This window comes from Labeo rohita, chromosome 5 (genome assembly GCF_022985175.1).
Source record: "Labeo rohita strain BAU-BD-2019 chromosome 5, IGBB_LRoh.1.0, whole genome shotgun sequence".
Lineage (NCBI taxonomy): Eukaryota > Metazoa > Chordata > Actinopteri > Cypriniformes > Cyprinidae > Labeo > Labeo rohita.
The window spans coordinates 22,841,148-22,858,571 of NC_066873.1; the positions used below are offsets into that span (position 1 = coordinate 22,841,148).

A 17,424-nucleotide genomic window follows, 5' to 3' on the forward strand; every position below is an offset into this window, starting at 1 on the left:
CATCAATTCCAACTTTCTAAATTTTGTTCCAAATTTATCATATGTAAGTGTTCGGGTATCACACTTCTGCTGTTATTTATGCTTTTACACCACTGTCAAATTAATAATTTAGCTTGTCCAATGTGAAGTCTGGGTCCTTAAATAAAAAAAAATGTTGAGAACCACTTTTATGAACTGAGTAATTTCAAATAATAAATATTTACACCCTTTGAGCAACCTGTGATCACATATTTAGTGGCACCGATTATTTCTTTTCAGTTTTCTTTATTCTTCTTAGAGTGCGGCACACAGGAAAACATGAATAAAAGCTTTTAAAAAATGTAAAATCTAAACAAAAATGAAAGACAAAAACATCATATATTTACTGGTATACTGGAATATGCCGGCATACGCATCTATAAAAACATGGACTACATAAAGTGTGATCTGTATCAACTAGGACAATTCTTGGTGGGTAACTGTCTCAGGTCTTCCATCTTTTCAACTCTACATGCTCATGGAAACATCAGTACTTTAGGCTTATTTTTGAGTATAGAAGACATAATGAAAGTCGAAATAAAAATGAATGCTCTTCAATGGATCAACACCCACCACTCAGAGCTTAAAGTTCAGTCTCAAAATGAAGCATGTCAAAAAAAAAGCGTGTCAAATAAACATTTTGGATTGTACGCTCAAATTAGACAACTTGACGCACATTCCTCAAAATGTACTTAGTGAAGGTACCATGTAGGTCCAGCAAACCTTAAGTAAGGGAAAAAGTAAGTGTGTGTCTGTGTGTAAACATTCCTGTTTCAAACTTGTGGTTCAAACCTACCTATAGTGTGACTATATGTATAGATGATGTGGCACCGAAAAGATTTGGTGTAAACGTATAACTAATTATATATATTATGTACAGTTTTTTGTCAGGCATGTGTGTCTGTGTACGCAAGTGTACATCATATGTACAGTAAAGTACATACATTGTGTATGATGAGTGAATAATGTGTACAATATATGAGGGGTGTGTGTGGTCAGTTCCAGATCTTCAGGAAGCTGTCCCAGGAACCTGTACACACGGCCATGCCATCATCTGTGACCCCAAGACAGCTCACACGATTGTCATGGCCAGCCAGCACTCCTGTAAGACGCGATGAGTGTAAAGGGTTAAAGTTTAAACACAGTTTATATTGGGACAGTACAAAACATGTATTTTAGTGAGTTAGTTCACCCAAAAATGAAAATTCTGACATTACTCGCTCTCATGTCATTCCAAACCTGTAAGACCTTAGTTCATCTTCAGAACACAAATTAAGATATATTTGATGAGCTTTCTGACCCTGTATAGACAACAACTGACACGTTTAAGACCCAGAAAAGTAGTAAGGACATCTTTAAAATAGTCCATGTGACATCAGTGGTTCAGCCGTAATTTCATGAAGCTATAAAACTAACAACTTCGTTCAACAATTTCTTCTCTTCCGTGTCAGTCCTAAATGTGCGATTTGTGTTCTAAAGATGAACGAAGGTCTTACGGGTTTTGAACGACACGAGGGTGAGTAATTAATGACAGAATTTTCATTTTTTGACTATCTGTTTAATTTTCAGCAGTCATTTCTCCAGTCTTCAGTGTCAAATGACATTTGTTAAATTTTCTGCTCCCTAGATTCTACGTCACTATTGTTTAGGGCCCTTAAAATTTTCAAATAAACCACTGCAAACTGTTACTGTACTGCCACCGGTATGTTTACCTGCTCGGTCTCCCTTCATGGCGTCCCAGATGTTGCAGTTGAAGTCATCGTAGCCGGCGAGCAGCAGACGGCCAGAGCGGGAGAAGGCCACAGAGGTGATGCCACAGATGATATTATCATGAGAGTATAAACACAGCTCCTGATCCGCACGCAGGTCAAACAGCCTGCAGGTGGCGTCATCGGAACCGGTCGCAAACGCGCTGCCGCTGGGGAAGAACTAAGCGATGGAGAAGAAAATAAGTGAAATGTAAAGGTGACCTACTTTGATTCTCATATCAGTAATGTGGGTTAGTTTAAGCAGTGTGGTTACTCACACAGACAGCATTGATGTCTGACTCGTGCCCGACGAACGTCTGTCGGCACATGCTGTCTCTGATGTCCCAGAGTTTAATGGAGGCGTCACAGGCCCCAGAAATGAAGGTCCGTGAGTCTGGAGCCAAAGACAGACTCATCACATCTCCACTGTGACCTGAGAACAGTGTAGTCTGCTGACCAGTCTCGATGTCCCACAGAGCGCTGGGGAAAATGCAAATGGAAGGTTAAAACATACAACCTGCACAGACATTGAACTATATAAGTGTAAATTCAGAGAAGCTGTAACTGAAAGTAAACAGTCTGATTGCAGTGATTCTCAACTGGTCTAATCACAGACAGCAGGAAAAAACAATAATAAAACATGACCATTTAATCAAGCTAAATAAACAAGGAGAAAGAAATGGAGAGAGGAGAAATGCTTGCCATATCTTTTTCTGTTGATGTCCAAATTCTTTTGGTGCAAATTTATCTATAACTTAGTAAAAAGCTAGCTATGCGTACAGGTTGTGTGATATATACTCATCCTAGAAAACCATGAAACAACACAAGGTAGAAGAAAATATAGACATAAAAATCATTTGTGCTGAATTGATTTTTTTTTTTCTTCTGAATACTGATATCTGAGTTTAATATTAATCAATAGTATATTAATAATATTAAAAAAAAGTTTGATTTTAAGGACATCTGTGTTCACGTATGTACAATAGACAATTCTGATACTATAGTGGGACACCACAAATTTTGGTCCTGAAGCAAAACCAGTTGAGAACCACTGGAGTTTTTAATTTTATTCTTTTTTTTCAGTGTAGTATAGTGTGGTGTTATTGAACACATACCAAGTTGTGTCTCCTGAACTGGTGATAATTTGATTGTCATCTATGAAACGGCAACAGGAAAGGTAACCTAGAAAATGAACAGACAGGAAGTGAACATGTCACACCCTGAAACTGTAAGATGGTAAAAACATCTTAAAGGAGTAGTTCACTTCCAGAACCAGATAATTTCCTCACCCCCTTGTCATCCATGATCATGTCTTTCTTTCTTTAGTTGTAAAGAAATAGTTTTTTGAGGAAAACATTTCAAGATTTCTCTCCATCTATTTCTATAGTGGACTTCTATGGTGCCCGCAAGTTTGAACTTCCAAAATGCAGTTTAAATGCACCTTCAAAGGGCTCTAAACGATCTCTTATCTAGCAAAACGATTTTTTTCTACAAAAATTGACAGTTCATATACTTTTTAACCTCAAATCCTTGTCTTGTCTAGCTCTGCGTGTACTCTGTGTATTCCAGTTCATGACAGTTACGGAAGATCGAAAAAATCCCATCTCATTTTCTTCTCCAACTTCAAAATCATCCAGCATTGCTGTTTTACTTTTTTTGTAAAGGGCATTTGATGTTCTTTACATGTTCACTTTGTAAACACTGGGTCGGGTACTTCTGCGGCGATGTAAGATGATTTTGAAGTTGGAGGATAAAATGAGATGGGATTTTTTCGACCTTCCCTAACTGTCTTGAAGTGGAATACGCAGAGTACACGTAGAGCTAGACAAGATGAGTATTTGGGGTTAAAAAGTATATAAATTGTCAATTTCATTTAGAAAATAACCAGTCGTTTCGCTAGATAAGACTCTTCTTCCTCAGCTGGGATCATTTAGAGCCCTTAAAGCTTCATTTAAACTGCATTTTTGAAGTTCAAACTTGCGGGCACCATAGATGTTCACAGTATGGAGAGAAATCCTGAAATCCTCAAAAAAACAATTTCTTTACGAATAAAGAATGAAACTATGAATCGATCCAAAAATATATTAAGATTTCGTTGTATGGGAGTTATTACAATGTATGACATTGCTTTACTCTTTGTAAATGAAGGTGTGAGTAGGTGTGTGTTATCAGACCTGTGTGTCCGGGCAGCTCTCGGCTGACTCTAACATTGCCCTCTCTAGTCTTTAAGCTGTATATGGAGCAAATGTTGTCAAGTCCACCACAGGCCACAAAGTTTCCAGATGGTGCATATGCACATGTCATCACCCATGATGACCGTAACGGGATGGCATGAATCTGGAGTTTGTAATATTGAACAGACACGCAAACATTTAAACAGGCTGTTGAAAATTAGATAATGACAGGAAAAACACACATGCTGATAATCTTCACAAAATAATATATAACTGACCTTTTGCCAGTGTTAGCTATGAACTGTCTTTTTAATTAACAATGTTACTTTACCTGATGAATTTAAAGGCACAATATGTTTTCGCTATAAATTTTCGCCACTAGAGGGCACATATCCAAAATAAACAAAGAAACAAAGGTGTAGTTTGATGACACCGTGATTGAGTGTCGAATCATAGGAGTTGTCGTCTTCATCGTGACAGCGAGCGCGATACACTACTCAAAAGCGGATTTGAAACAATGTTACTCTGTGCGTCTGTCACCTGTCTAATAAAATGCATAACATATTAAAGTGTCTTTGGGGTTTCCATGTTTTCTACAAAATAAAAACGGAAAATCGAGGGTGTATGACTTCATTGGCAGGCGACGTAACGACGTGGTCCTTTACACTAGTTAAAATTGCTTATTTCTCTGGATTTAAACATTCTTCAAAACGTGGGATAATGTAAGTACACAAGTCAGCAAAATATATAACACTGTTCTAGTGCTTTTTGGATATTTTAATAAAAAAATCTTACATATTGTGCCTTTAATGTGGCTTTACAATACACCTACTACAGGGACAACCAACCTGGCAGAGGTTTACATGATGGTGATAATTCACGAAAAGCTCAACTTAAAAGCTTTTGGTTACTAGTTCAGAACTACAGTTCTTGGCTACAGCATCGTTTGCTTTTTGTGTAACAATATAATGGAGCTACAGACCTTGTTTGTAGTGTAGCTGTCCCAGATGATGAGTTTTCCATCCTGTGAGGCACTAACAAGAAGCCTGAGGATAAGATAAGTAAACGGACATATATTATTATAGATAAAAAGAGAATACAAGACAGGGAAATGGATGGTGGTCTTGCTAAACATTTATGTTACACACCTATTTGCTTCACACAGTTACTTTGAAATGATAAACTGAACTTTTTCAGCTGCACTCACTTAATTTCTGTATTCCAACTTAATTGAGCTAGTTGGCAAGAAAAAAAACGATTGAATCACTTAGTATCTTATGTTATTTGCTTGTATGTTCATATATTTTCACACTAGAAAGGGGAGCATAAAATGGATTTCAAAGCAATTTAAGGGTATTAAAACAAGATATAAGCAAAGCAACAAATTGGGTATTTTGGATTAACAATTAGCCTGCTAAGCTAAAATTTGCTAATACATTCTCTATGATGAGCATACTAGTCAAATAGCCTTAGATAACCTATACAGTGCTAAAATTTCTGTATAATTTACTCACCCCTGTCATCCAAGATGTTCATGATTTTTTTTTTCAGCCAAAAAAAAAAAATTAAGGTTTTTAAGGAAAACATTCCAGGATTTTTCTATATATAGTAGATTTCAGTGGGACCCAACTGGTTGAAGGTCCAAACTGCAGTTTCAATGCAGCCTCAAAGGTGTCTACACGATTCCATAAGGAGGAATAAGGGTTTTCAGAAAAGAATTAAGTCTATATACTTTTTAACCATAGATGCTCATCTTACACTAGCTCAACTTGAAGCATTACGTAATCACATTGAAAACGTCATGCATGACGTAGGTGGAAGTGCCGACCCAGTGTTTACAACACGAACGTTCAAAGAAAGTCAAGCTCCCTTTACAAAAAAAGGTAAAACAATGATGTTGGATGATTTTAAAGTTGGAGGAGAAAATAAGATGGTATTTTTCTCCCTACCCTACCTTTCTGAACTGAAGTACACAGACTGAGCACTAACCACTAACCAAGTGACCTTTCCAACGTGATTATGTAGTGCACGAAGTTGACGTGCATCACAGAGCTAATGCAAGATGAGCATTTTTAGTTACCAAGTACATAAATTTGTATTTTTTTTTAGAAAATGACACGATTGTTTCGCTAGGTAAGAGACTTATTACTCGGCTGGGATTGTGTAGAGCCCTTTGAAGCTGCATTGAAACTGCAATTTGAACCCTCAACCCGTTGGTCGCCATTTAGGTCTTTTATCTGGAGAAAAATCCTGGAATGTTTTCCTCAAAAACCTTAATTTCTGTTTGATTGAAAAAAGAAAGACTTGAATATGACATGGGGGTGAGTAAATTATCAGGAAATTTTAATTCAGGAGTGAACTAATCCTTTAATACTGTATTAAAACACATAATTTTTTGTTCTATGGTAAAATGAATAAAGTAGTATTTTGAATTCAAAAGTGAGCATGTTAAATTGTCATACTTTCGGCTTTATAATTGTAACTGTAAAGACGGCTCCAGTGCAATACATTCTCACAGTATAAAACAGCTCACAAATATCATGTGTCTTTAAATAAATTAATTTCCTTTGTGACAGTAGTGCACCCGTAGATTATTGGCCAACAAAGTTCAGTTAACATGTGGGTCAGTGTGTCATATTGTTCATTGTATTCTGTGCTGTCAACAGGTGCAAAACCAAAGCCAACACGCAAACCACTGAGTCATGCTCATCTGCTACTTTTAACTTGTTTTGTTCTCTTTGATGCCAGGTGTGAGCGGTGAATTGTTAGAAGGTTCCGGATAGAGATACCTGGAGTCTGAGCCCCAGTGCATGGCGTAGATTTTAGCCAAATGCCCACGCAGTGTGCGCCTCGTCCTCATCTGTATCCTCCCCACCGGGTCCAGGCCTGCTGTTATCTACCACACACAGAGACGCCACATAAATAAAAACCCACAGACCTCTGGAGATCACATCATCCGGCTCCTATGTGTAATTACGTCTCACCTGAGTGAGTGTGGAGTCTCCACATGCTTTCCTGGCATCCTGAGGGACAGAAGACAATGTTAGCTGAATCATTGTACTGCCGCCACTTGTAGGTGGGGTTATGGCCTGTATCTGAAGTGATCAGGATATCAATTTATTGATTTCTCACCCTCATGTCATTCCAAACCCGTAAAGACAAATGAAATCTGAGAGCTTTCTGACCCTGCATAGCAGGTAAATATCAATAGAATAGAATATCAATAAAACAGTTGTGGTACTCTCGTGAATGCACAACGAAATTTTTCATAAAGTAGTTATTTTTGTTTTCTTTGAGCACAAAAAGTATTCTCGTAGCTTTATAAAATTACGGTTGAACCACTGATGTCACATGGGCTATTTTACCGACGCCCTTACTACCTTTCTGGGCTTTTAACGTATCACTTGTGTTGCTGTCTATGCAGGGTCAAAAAGGTTTCAGATTTCATGTTCCGAAGATGAACGAAGGTCTTACAGATTTGGAACCATGTGAGGGTGAGTTTTTAATGACAGATTTTTCATTTTTGGGTGAACTAAGTCTTAAATTAAACTTCGTATCAGCATATTTATCACTGACATGATAAACATTTATTTTGTTTATTACTACATGTAAGGGATAATGTAAAGCCAACTGTCATTATAACCCTGATATGGTAATCAGCACCCCAGCAGTTTATTTTTTTCAGCAGTATTAGTATTAGGACTCACTCTGATCTGATTGCGCAGTTGCTCAGCCTCCTGTCGAAGCTGCTCGAGCTCACTCATCTTGAAATGACCTTTAACCTTTACCCTCTGACCTCTCTCACCCCCTCAGACACCTGTAGATTAAAACATGATGTATGAATAACGTTAGAGGCCGTATAGTTGTAGCTGAACCTAGTGAAGAATCACAGTTTGTAGGTTTGACAAGCCAGTGAGCAAAATATTAAAAATGCTACATTGCAATTTGAAAGTAATACCTTTTTTAAATAAATCTTGATAAGATTCATAATCTTTGGTTATATGTTTTTTTACTATTATTATTATTGTAATAACAAATAAAAAAAATCAGTGCAGATGTGCTGCAGGGTTTAGATTAATATTACTACATCTTTAATCCGGTATAATCTGGCTAACAACATGTAATATAATAGGATTAATACTCTGAGAGCCATAAACTAGATAAGGAATCAGGATTATCATTTATGGTAAATAAAAGTGTGTGCATCAGATTTAAAATTGAAATTTTAATCGTTCTGTTGTTCTGTGTTGTTTGCTTTGGCAATACAAAAAAATATAGTTATCTGAACTGAATTGAAATGAGAGAAAGAATAGGTTGCCTGACCTGAAACCATACATGAGGTTATACATTCAAATTAGCATGCAAAAACACACAGGATTTTTGCATGTGTTTTTACCACAGTCAAATACATAACAAATCATCAACCAATCCCATAGTCTTTCGGACCTTATGAACAGTTCTGCTTTGCATATTTCCAGTTATAACTCACAGATCTCTGTATGGCTATTGTATCTATGCTGATGGGAGCTGTGAGACACGGATGCAAAAATTATTGTTATTACCCCCTTACCACACATACTCATTAGAGAGCTTTAACTCCCTCAGCACGCACACAAAAACACAACCCCACAGCAGGAAGAAAGAAATTAAGCAATGTATAAGAACCAATCTGTGAGGTAACTCCACACAAAAAGAGCATAAAAGCTACACACACCTACTTAAAACTTACATCACAACCCATCATGGAGAAAGAGGTAGCGATGATGCATAATCCCATTTTACCCACAAAACCTTTCGCTCAGATAAATGGCTTAGATCTGAGGAATCTTGGCTAATCTAGATGACTGAAACTCCTTCTGCACCTTTTAAGGTCTTCAAGCATGTTGGGAAAAGAGCCGCTGGTTAAGGAGAGAGGGGTTAGTTTTCATCTGGTCCTTACTGGTGCACCATAATGCCATCTTGACTGTTTGGAATCAGCTATGTATAGGTTAGAAATAGCCTTAGGATCAAACATTATCCATTTATTAACCTACTGTTTTTTTATCTTCTTTGCAGCGGGGTTATATTATTGTCAGCACTATGTAAAATAATACGACTTCATACATTAAATATGACTGGAGGGGGCTGTCAGCTGATAAGCACCAAACTGAGAGCAGTAACAAGGCCACCGCCTCATGTCCGTCGCCATAAAACACAGGTAATATGTTTTCTATCACTGTTTTACAGACAGAAGCTCATAAACAGATGAGATGTGGAAACAGCATGTTGCATCCGGCTTCAGCCATCACGTTGCCGCAGAATGGCGGGTGTACAGAACCATTTTCGTTTAAATCAACGTTCCATAACCGATCCAAAAGCGCCAATACTGATAATATGCTCTTTGGATTTGTGTCCTTGGAGTTCTGTTAGCATGAACTATAAAGAAATGTCCGACTTTGCCCCACCCCTATAGCTAAATGCAGAGTGGCATATGCACTCCCTGCGTACTGCGAGGAAAGGGAGAAAAGTAAGCGGCATTTCTATCGTATACCAGCACCAACCGCTGCTTTCAGTGAAGCCGCAGCCTATTTAAACCACGCATCCTTTTAAACACTGGAGACAGCTGCGAAACGTGCGTTTGCTAGGTCACATGGGTTTCGTTTATATTTCAGTCAGATCGCCCTACGCCCTGAACAACAGACATATGAACGGTTAACGTCCTCTTTTATCTTTCTACTGACATTTGCGTATGGCAAGCCGTTTTAACAAGTATTCCTTATTAAAACTAAGTTGTATCCATGTTTGATGCTTATTTTTAACATTAGTATGTAATCAAGTACTGACTCTTATATTGGGATCTGAGGTTCAGATATCAACTTGGCAACTTCATTACTAATCACTAATCAGGTTGTGCCGATAGACGATAGTATCATGTATCGACGACAGAGATATCGCCTGTTGCTGATGCCTTTGACGATCACAAGACAATCATTGCTTCCATTTTTATTGCTCTGTTTTCCCCCTTGGTTCATCTTGAGTGTTGTAAAGGTCTGTGTAAATAAATGTTGACTGATTGATTATTATTATTATTATCCGTCAAAAATAGACTAGGCGCTTATCTTTAGAGACGTTTCTGGGACGCTTCAGAAACTTGCCGCGGTGTGGCTGGTATAAACACAAGCATTGACCAGAGTGGCTGTGATTAGCTTTAGTGGCCGCGTTGCAACCGTATCGCACCACAGATGTGTGCAGTGTAAATAAGGAGTAAAAGATTTATTCATCAAATGGTGTGGGAATAGCTTACTGATTATAACAGGAGTGTTCTTAAAAAGTGCATAATACTCACGCTAGACTGAAGTCTGTGATGATGTTCTTTGGTTATGTTAAATTTCTTTGCTCGTTTTCTGTAGCTGCTTTTTGAATAACTGAATAAATGTAAGCATTATAATTAGTAACTTACAATGTTTCTATAAAACTCTTGTCATGTTAAATACAAATTTGGTTATATTAAAAACATTAGGCTGCTTTTAGCCCTATGCTGGAGTTGGTTCATTTCCAGCAATGAAACTAAGTAAATAATTAAATAAATTAGCACAATAATATTGTGTATCGACAATCTCACAAGCTGATGATAGGATAATACAACAACTGAGCATATCACGCAACACTACTGACTAGCCCACTAAACATTGGACGTCGTAGTGACGTGACCCTGACCGACGGACCCAATATAGACATGATCTGCACGTCTATCCGACGTCCAATGTTTAGTGGGAGTACTTATTCTTTAGTTATTTTTCCAGTCTCTATTCCAGTTTTCCTGGTATTAACTAATGTTAATAAAACACTAGTATAAACCCATTTATTAAACACTATGGTGTATTCAAATCGGCCAATAAGATTTGTAATGGACAATAAAGTAGTCATTCTGACTAATTATTACATATGACAAGCAATAAAGTGTCAGTAGTGAGATAAGTAACTAACGGTTAACAATTGGGCTAAATACCAGTGTCTCATAAACATAAATATTTAAAAAATATATACTGTGAAGTTGGAATATATACTAGTAGCTATCCCAGTTAAGCAAAAAAAAAAAAAAAAAAAAAAATTACTAGTACCCACTGAATAGTAAAAACTGGAATATGAACCAGTACCTGGAAAGCATACCAGTAGGAAGCAAACAGTATCTAGTGGATTCCTTATCTGCTGAAAGTTACAATGATACTAGTCACTATTAGACTGATTGCTAGTCATTTAAAATAAATAAAAGTAAATAAAAAAATATTTAGTATAAAGCAATAAATGTTGAAACAGCTTGCCATAATCAGAGCTGTGGAGTGAGTAAAGCGCTGGAGGCTGCGGCCAGCTGAAGAACAAGAGGCTTCTGCTCCATCAATTCACGACTCACGGCTAAAATAATACATGCAACACCTTAAAAAAACAGATGTAATATGATATATAATCTCCATGATATTCCTGCTGATTGTAAATAACAATCCACCGATACGATTTTGTTGCAAAACCAGGAAAATCCCAATTGATCGGGAAAAAAACACATGAACAAATGAACACGAACCAATTTAATGGTCAAAAACTCGTACGCCATTCCTACTTTTCATCCAAATGTCTCATCTGGGTCAGAACATTCTGGTGAATCTTAGAAATGAATATAGGCCTACCTGTTAATCTTCCTGTTTGGCTTTAGTCTCCACGTAAAGTGAGTGGAATGCTGAAGTGGGTGGCGGAAGTAATTCGCAGGGAATTTTTCTGCTGGAAAATGATTAGGACTGCATACTGTCGGGTTTTTTCCTAGTGCTAGTTAGGCCTCGGCGACTGTGTGTTTCACGTGTGAAACGAATCAAAACGATGTTATGATGAAGTATGGAGCTACCATGACGCCCTCTGATCGTTTAGTGAGGATGGGAAGAAGCCTTTTCCACGGTATTCCTTATTTCAGTACACTTAGCTATTGTGGACAAAAAAAAAAAACTTACTTTGCGCCTCAAATGGTATAATTACCGACAGATGCAATAAGTCCAGATACAGTAAAGCTTTCAAATGCCGTCGTTGTCTTTAGATTGCGTTGCTTGATCCTCGCCTCTTTCCTCCCGAGTGTCTTCTTCCTCCGTCTTCTCGTTCTGGTCTCTTCGTTCTGACCGTCGCTCCTCGTCCAAGAAATGACAGATTCAGTACAACGCGAGGCACCCCGTGGCCCTTTAAAGAAATTAAAATAAAGTAACCAAAATCGACTTGGCTATCTCTCCGGAGGAGCATACCCATCCATCAGTTCAAATGTGACTGTGCCAGAATAGGAGGCGGGGTGAACTCAACATAAACAACAGTACAGTTGTTTTCTAAATAATTCAAATAATGTGCGCTCACTCTGCTGTCAATTCAATCCCGTATGAAATCATTCGGTCTGCACCAGAAACACGTAGCATCACATATGCGCGATTCAACCACACCCATTTTATTGCGAATGTACCACTGCAGCGAAGACCTCCACCGCCAAACAGCGGCTCAGGGGGGTGAACAGCACCTCACACTGGAACACACTCGACTTTAGGCCGCTAATGCTAAATATGAGCTTTTTCGTGAAATGTGGAAACGAGAAAAAGTAGATGTCAATTTAAACGTTTGTGGGAAATGGCCAATATGTGTCTTGGAGAAAATAGTGTCATTCTGCTGAATTCCCCCTACGCGCTGCTCGATGATTACATGAATGCGCTCCTGAGCGGAGTGTTGCCAGATCGCGCAAGAAAGCAAATTGGACTGGAACCAAGAAGCCAAGAAATAAGCGACTTCCCCTAAGAAACACAGCAGAGCTGAGAAAGGAGAACAAAGTACTATAATAATAACTATAACTATAGAGGGCGTGGCTCCAGCAGTAAGTGGGGGTATTGGAGGTGTCATTAGTTGGTCAAAGTTTGTGTTTTTATTACAGTTATACTACTGACTTATTTAGGATATAATTACGCACTGCTACGTGTTCTTTAGTTACGTTTTAACGTTAACTATTCAAATAATTACTAGTTTCTATTTATCTGGTACTAAGTGATCAGACATTAATACTTATAAACAACTGTTGTGTTTTAGAAGCCAAGCACCAGTCATAAAATTAATATTCTCTCTCTCTCTCTCTTTTGCTGTCAAACACAAAGTTTTTTTTGTTTACATTATATGTGTTTTTGTTTACATTATATGCATGTGTATTTATGAAAACAATCTTGTTTATATGTTAACAATATTTAAATATAAATTATATGAATATAGCCTAAATATATACATGTAAATACATCCGAATTCATACTGTATGTGTGTTTATTTATATATACACAAATATACATAGTATAGACACATATTATGTAAACAAAAACTTTTATTTTGGACAGCACTAATGTTTGTGAGTGTGTGTGTAAAACTAGCAATATTAAAAAAAAAAAATAAAATAAAAAAAAAAAAGATTAGAATAGGCGGACATGGCAACACCGTCTGACTGTACTCACATTAAGTTCAAACGATTGCGTAGTTTGCTAAAATGTGTACATTTTCACGTATGCCTTTTCTGTTCTTATTGAACATATTTTATGATAAATTTATGTCCAGTATTTTTCAAAACATTTCTAAAAATACCAAACATCTATTATTATCCAGACAAGTTCACCGACCTCACACTTTCTCAAATTACTTAGAGTTGTAATTAAAATTCCCCTGTAAGGGCACTCAGTAATGCAATGCACACTTTCTCTCTAGAGACATAAGCTGCCACCCACCGGAGACACACTCCTAATTACACCTGCCATAATTACAAGTTGAGGGGAGGGGCAGACAGATTATACTTTGTACTACTGTGCACTTGCTGATTGGCCCGTATTAAAATTGATGACTGACTGGATTGTCTATGCTATACTGCTGTGAATAAATATCAAACAGTGATTTATTATTATTATTCATATCTACAACACTTTTAGACTGCCCCACACATTATGGGCAGCAAAATGTGGTTTATCATCAGCATGCATCCCCCCTCACCAAATGTAGTGATGGTACATTCCACCTGCCCTACTCCCCATAAGAGACTGTAGTATAGCTGTGGATGGGTTGCCCAGCAACACCATTTTCACAGACCCATGCAAGCAGAATGTGGTTGGATGGACATGAACTGTTCTGCATTAATCCTCCACACATTCATAGCCACTTTGGTAGGTCACCTAGTATCTTAACCAGTTTATGATGTAGTTTACTTAATCACTATAAGCAACAAAAATACAAAAATGTATTTAAATACTTTAAACATACTTCCCTTCTGGCAACAGATGAGATGGACGAAATGAACAAATGGGCGAAGAAGATGAGGAGTGCAGTGTGATAACACTCCTCTCCCTATGGGATCATTCACAGACACCATGGGAAGGTTCCACATTCTGGTGTCAAACAGCAGATTTTGGTGCAACAACACTGGGTCTAAAATAAATAGACTTTGTGTTTTTCCATTTGTAAACCTCTAGAGTGCGCTATTGCTCTTTCGTATAGCATGTTGGGGAAAAGGAAAAAAAAACAATTGCTGTCCTAATTTGCCATTATTTGAACAAAGCCACAGTGGAAATCAAAGAAAGTGTTACATAAGGATATACGTAAATGCGGATGACAAATGAGTTAATCGTTAATTTCCAGCAATGATGGGACAAAAATGTTGTGCAAATGACCAAATATTATCTGAAACATTGGGGAGATTTTACTGTAGCTTGATCTTTAATCCAACAAAAACTTGAACAAAGAAGCAGTGATTGATCTAGTGTTCTGCCACAAACTCCCTCTAATGTTTAACCCAGTTGTGTGTTTAATCAAACAATGTCCAGTAGTGTAAAGGTCATAAAAATACAGCGGTTTAAATCTAAACCTGTACATGCTCATAATTTGCAACACTGAAAAAAAAGAATCATGGGTCTTGTTGATTTTCTTTTTAAAAAGTAAGGTGATAATTAAAAATACTGTGTATATTTTAATAAAGAAAATATTGAGAAACTTTTTAATAATAAAATCAAGAGATATGTCTTTCTCGTTTTTTTTTAAAGTAACCTTAAGCACTTTTGAACGCTTGAATTGAGGAACTGATTAAACGTTTTAAAAAAATAAGCAAAGAAGGCTACCTATTTTAAGAGAATTAGCTTGCTTTTGTAGTTTTATTTTGACGGCGACAGTTGGTTCCCAGCATGCTTTGTGTATATGGCTGGATATGGAGAGTAGATATTAAAATTAAGTGCTGCTTGATGTGTTTTTGAGTAAAGGGAAACATCCGTTAATGTTTAATGTTCAGTTAAGTTTGACATTGAAAAAAGTTTCTGTTATGTTGAAGTTTCTATTGTTACCATTGTGCAGAAGAATAGAGTTATGGATTACTGCATGTGCTATTACTATACAACATGATGTATTGTTCAGTAATAGCTTTGCAAATGCTAGTCATATTTGAGCTGTCTGGTGGTATACAGTCTTTTAATTGTACAAAACTCAATAGTCAAATACAAACAGGCCTTAATCAAAGTCACAGACTTTTGTGAATCAACTTAAAAGGAGTACGTTTCACTAATAATATTAAATACATTGTGTCATAGATTAAATAATTCAGAAGATTTGATTTAAAAAGCTACTTCTGAGAATTTATTTTTAAAATCTGTATAATTGTATCAAGTGTAATTAACTACTGATAAACAGAAGGTACGGCTCAGAATTTGTAGTTGTAGAGAACAGCCACACATGTGTATTAGTAAACTTGAAACTTTTTCTTTTCTCTCCCACAAACACAACAGTTACACCTTCTCAAATCCTTAATTGAAGGTACACAAATCCTATTCTACAAAATCACAAATCAAGAAACTTGTACGCTCGCATGTTTTGCTACTATTGCAGTAGTGAATATGGTGCAAAACACATTCGCACACACACACATATATATATATATATATATACACACACACATATACACACACACATTTTTTTCCTCATTAATGTACACACACCACCCCATATTGACATAAAAACACAATTGTTGACATTTTTGCAGATTTATTAAAAAAGAAAAACTGAAATATCAGTGTTCAGACCCTTTGCTCAATATTAGTAGAAGCACCCTTTTGATCTAATACAGCCATGAGTCTTTTTGGGAAAGATGCAACAAGTTTTTCACACCTGGATTTGGGGATCCTCTGCCATTCCTCCTTGCAGATCCTCTCCAGTTCTGTCAGGTTGGATGGTAAACGTTGGTGGACAGCCATTTTTAGGTCTCTTCAGAGATGCTCAATTGGGTTTAAGTCAGGGCTCTGGCTGGGCCATTCAAGAACAGTCACGAGTTGTTGTGAAGCCACTCCTTCGTTATTTTAGCTGTGTGCTTAGGGTCATTGTCTTGTTGGAAGGTAAACCTTCGGCCCAGTCGGAGGTCCTGAGCACTCTGGAGAAGGTTTTCGTCCAGGATATCCCTGTACTTGGCCGCATTCATCTTTCCCTCGATTGCAACCACTCGTCCTGTCCCTGCAGCTGAAAAACACCCCCACAGTATGATGCTGCCACCACCATGCTTCACTGTTGGGACTGTATTGGACAGGTGATGAGCAGTGCCTGGTTTTCTCCACACATACCGCTTACAATTAAGGCCAAAAAGTTCTATCTTGGTCTCATCATACCAGAGAATCTTATTTCTCACCATCTTGGAGTCCTTCAGGTGTTTTTTAGCAAACTCCATGCAGGCTTTCATGTGTCTTGCACTGAGGAGAGGTTTCCGTCGGGCCACTCTGCCATAAAGCCCCGACTGGTGGAGGGCTGCAGTGATGGTTGACTTTCTACAACTTTCTCCCATCTCCCGACTGCATCTCTGAAGCTCAGCCACAGTGATCTTTGGGTTCTTCTTTACCTCTCTCACCAAGGCTCTTCTCCCCCATAGCTCAGTTTGGCCGACGGCCAGCTCTAGGAAGGGTTCTGGTCATCCCAAACGTCTTCCATTTAAGGATTATGGAGGCCACTGTGCTCTTAGGAACCTTAAGTGCAGCAGAAATTTCTTTTGTAACCTTGGCCAGATCTGTACCTTGCCACAATTCTGTCTCTGAGCTCTTCAGGCAGTTCCTTTGACCTCATGATTCTCATTTGCTCTGACATGCACTGTGAGCTGTAAGGTCTTATATAGACAGGTGTGTGGCTTTCCTAATCAAGTCCAATCAGTATAATCAAACACAGCTGGACTCAAATGAAGGTGTAGAACCATCTCAAGGATGATCAGAAGAAACGGACAGCACCTGAGTTAAATATATGAGTGTCACAGCAAAGGGTCTGAATACTTAGGACCATGTGATATTTCAGTTTTTCTTTTTTAATAAATCTGCAAAAATGTCAACAATTCTGTGTTTTTCTGTCAATATGGGGTGCTGTGTGTACATTAATGAGGAAAAAACCTCACTTACTTTTCTAAAAGCACCTCACAGTTATACTGTACATTTGTTTATAGTTTAAATATT

General features: G+C 37.6%; 1 protein-coding gene across 1 annotated transcript; it reads right to left on the reverse strand.

Annotated features, from left to right (window-relative positions):
- Nucleotides 1-429: 429 nt before the first annotated feature.
- On the reverse strand, nucleotides 430-12,624 carry gnb2 (guanine nucleotide binding protein (G protein), beta polypeptide 2). Its single transcript, XM_051111125.1, has 10 exons — nucleotides 11,602-12,624; nucleotides 7,648-7,757; nucleotides 6,925-6,963; nucleotides 6,730-6,836; nucleotides 4,923-4,986; nucleotides 3,941-4,103; nucleotides 2,882-2,948; nucleotides 2,045-2,246; nucleotides 1,731-1,947; nucleotides 430-1,120 (listed from the first exon to the last, which is right to left on the reverse strand). Exons 2-10 carry the CDS (start codon nucleotides 7,702-7,704, stop codon nucleotides 1,014-1,016), a joined length of 1,023 nt encoding a protein of 340 aa, XP_050967082.1. The 5' UTR covers nucleotides 7,705-7,757; nucleotides 11,602-12,624; the 3' UTR covers nucleotides 430-1,013.
- Nucleotides 12,625-17,424: the final 4,800 nt, after the last annotated feature.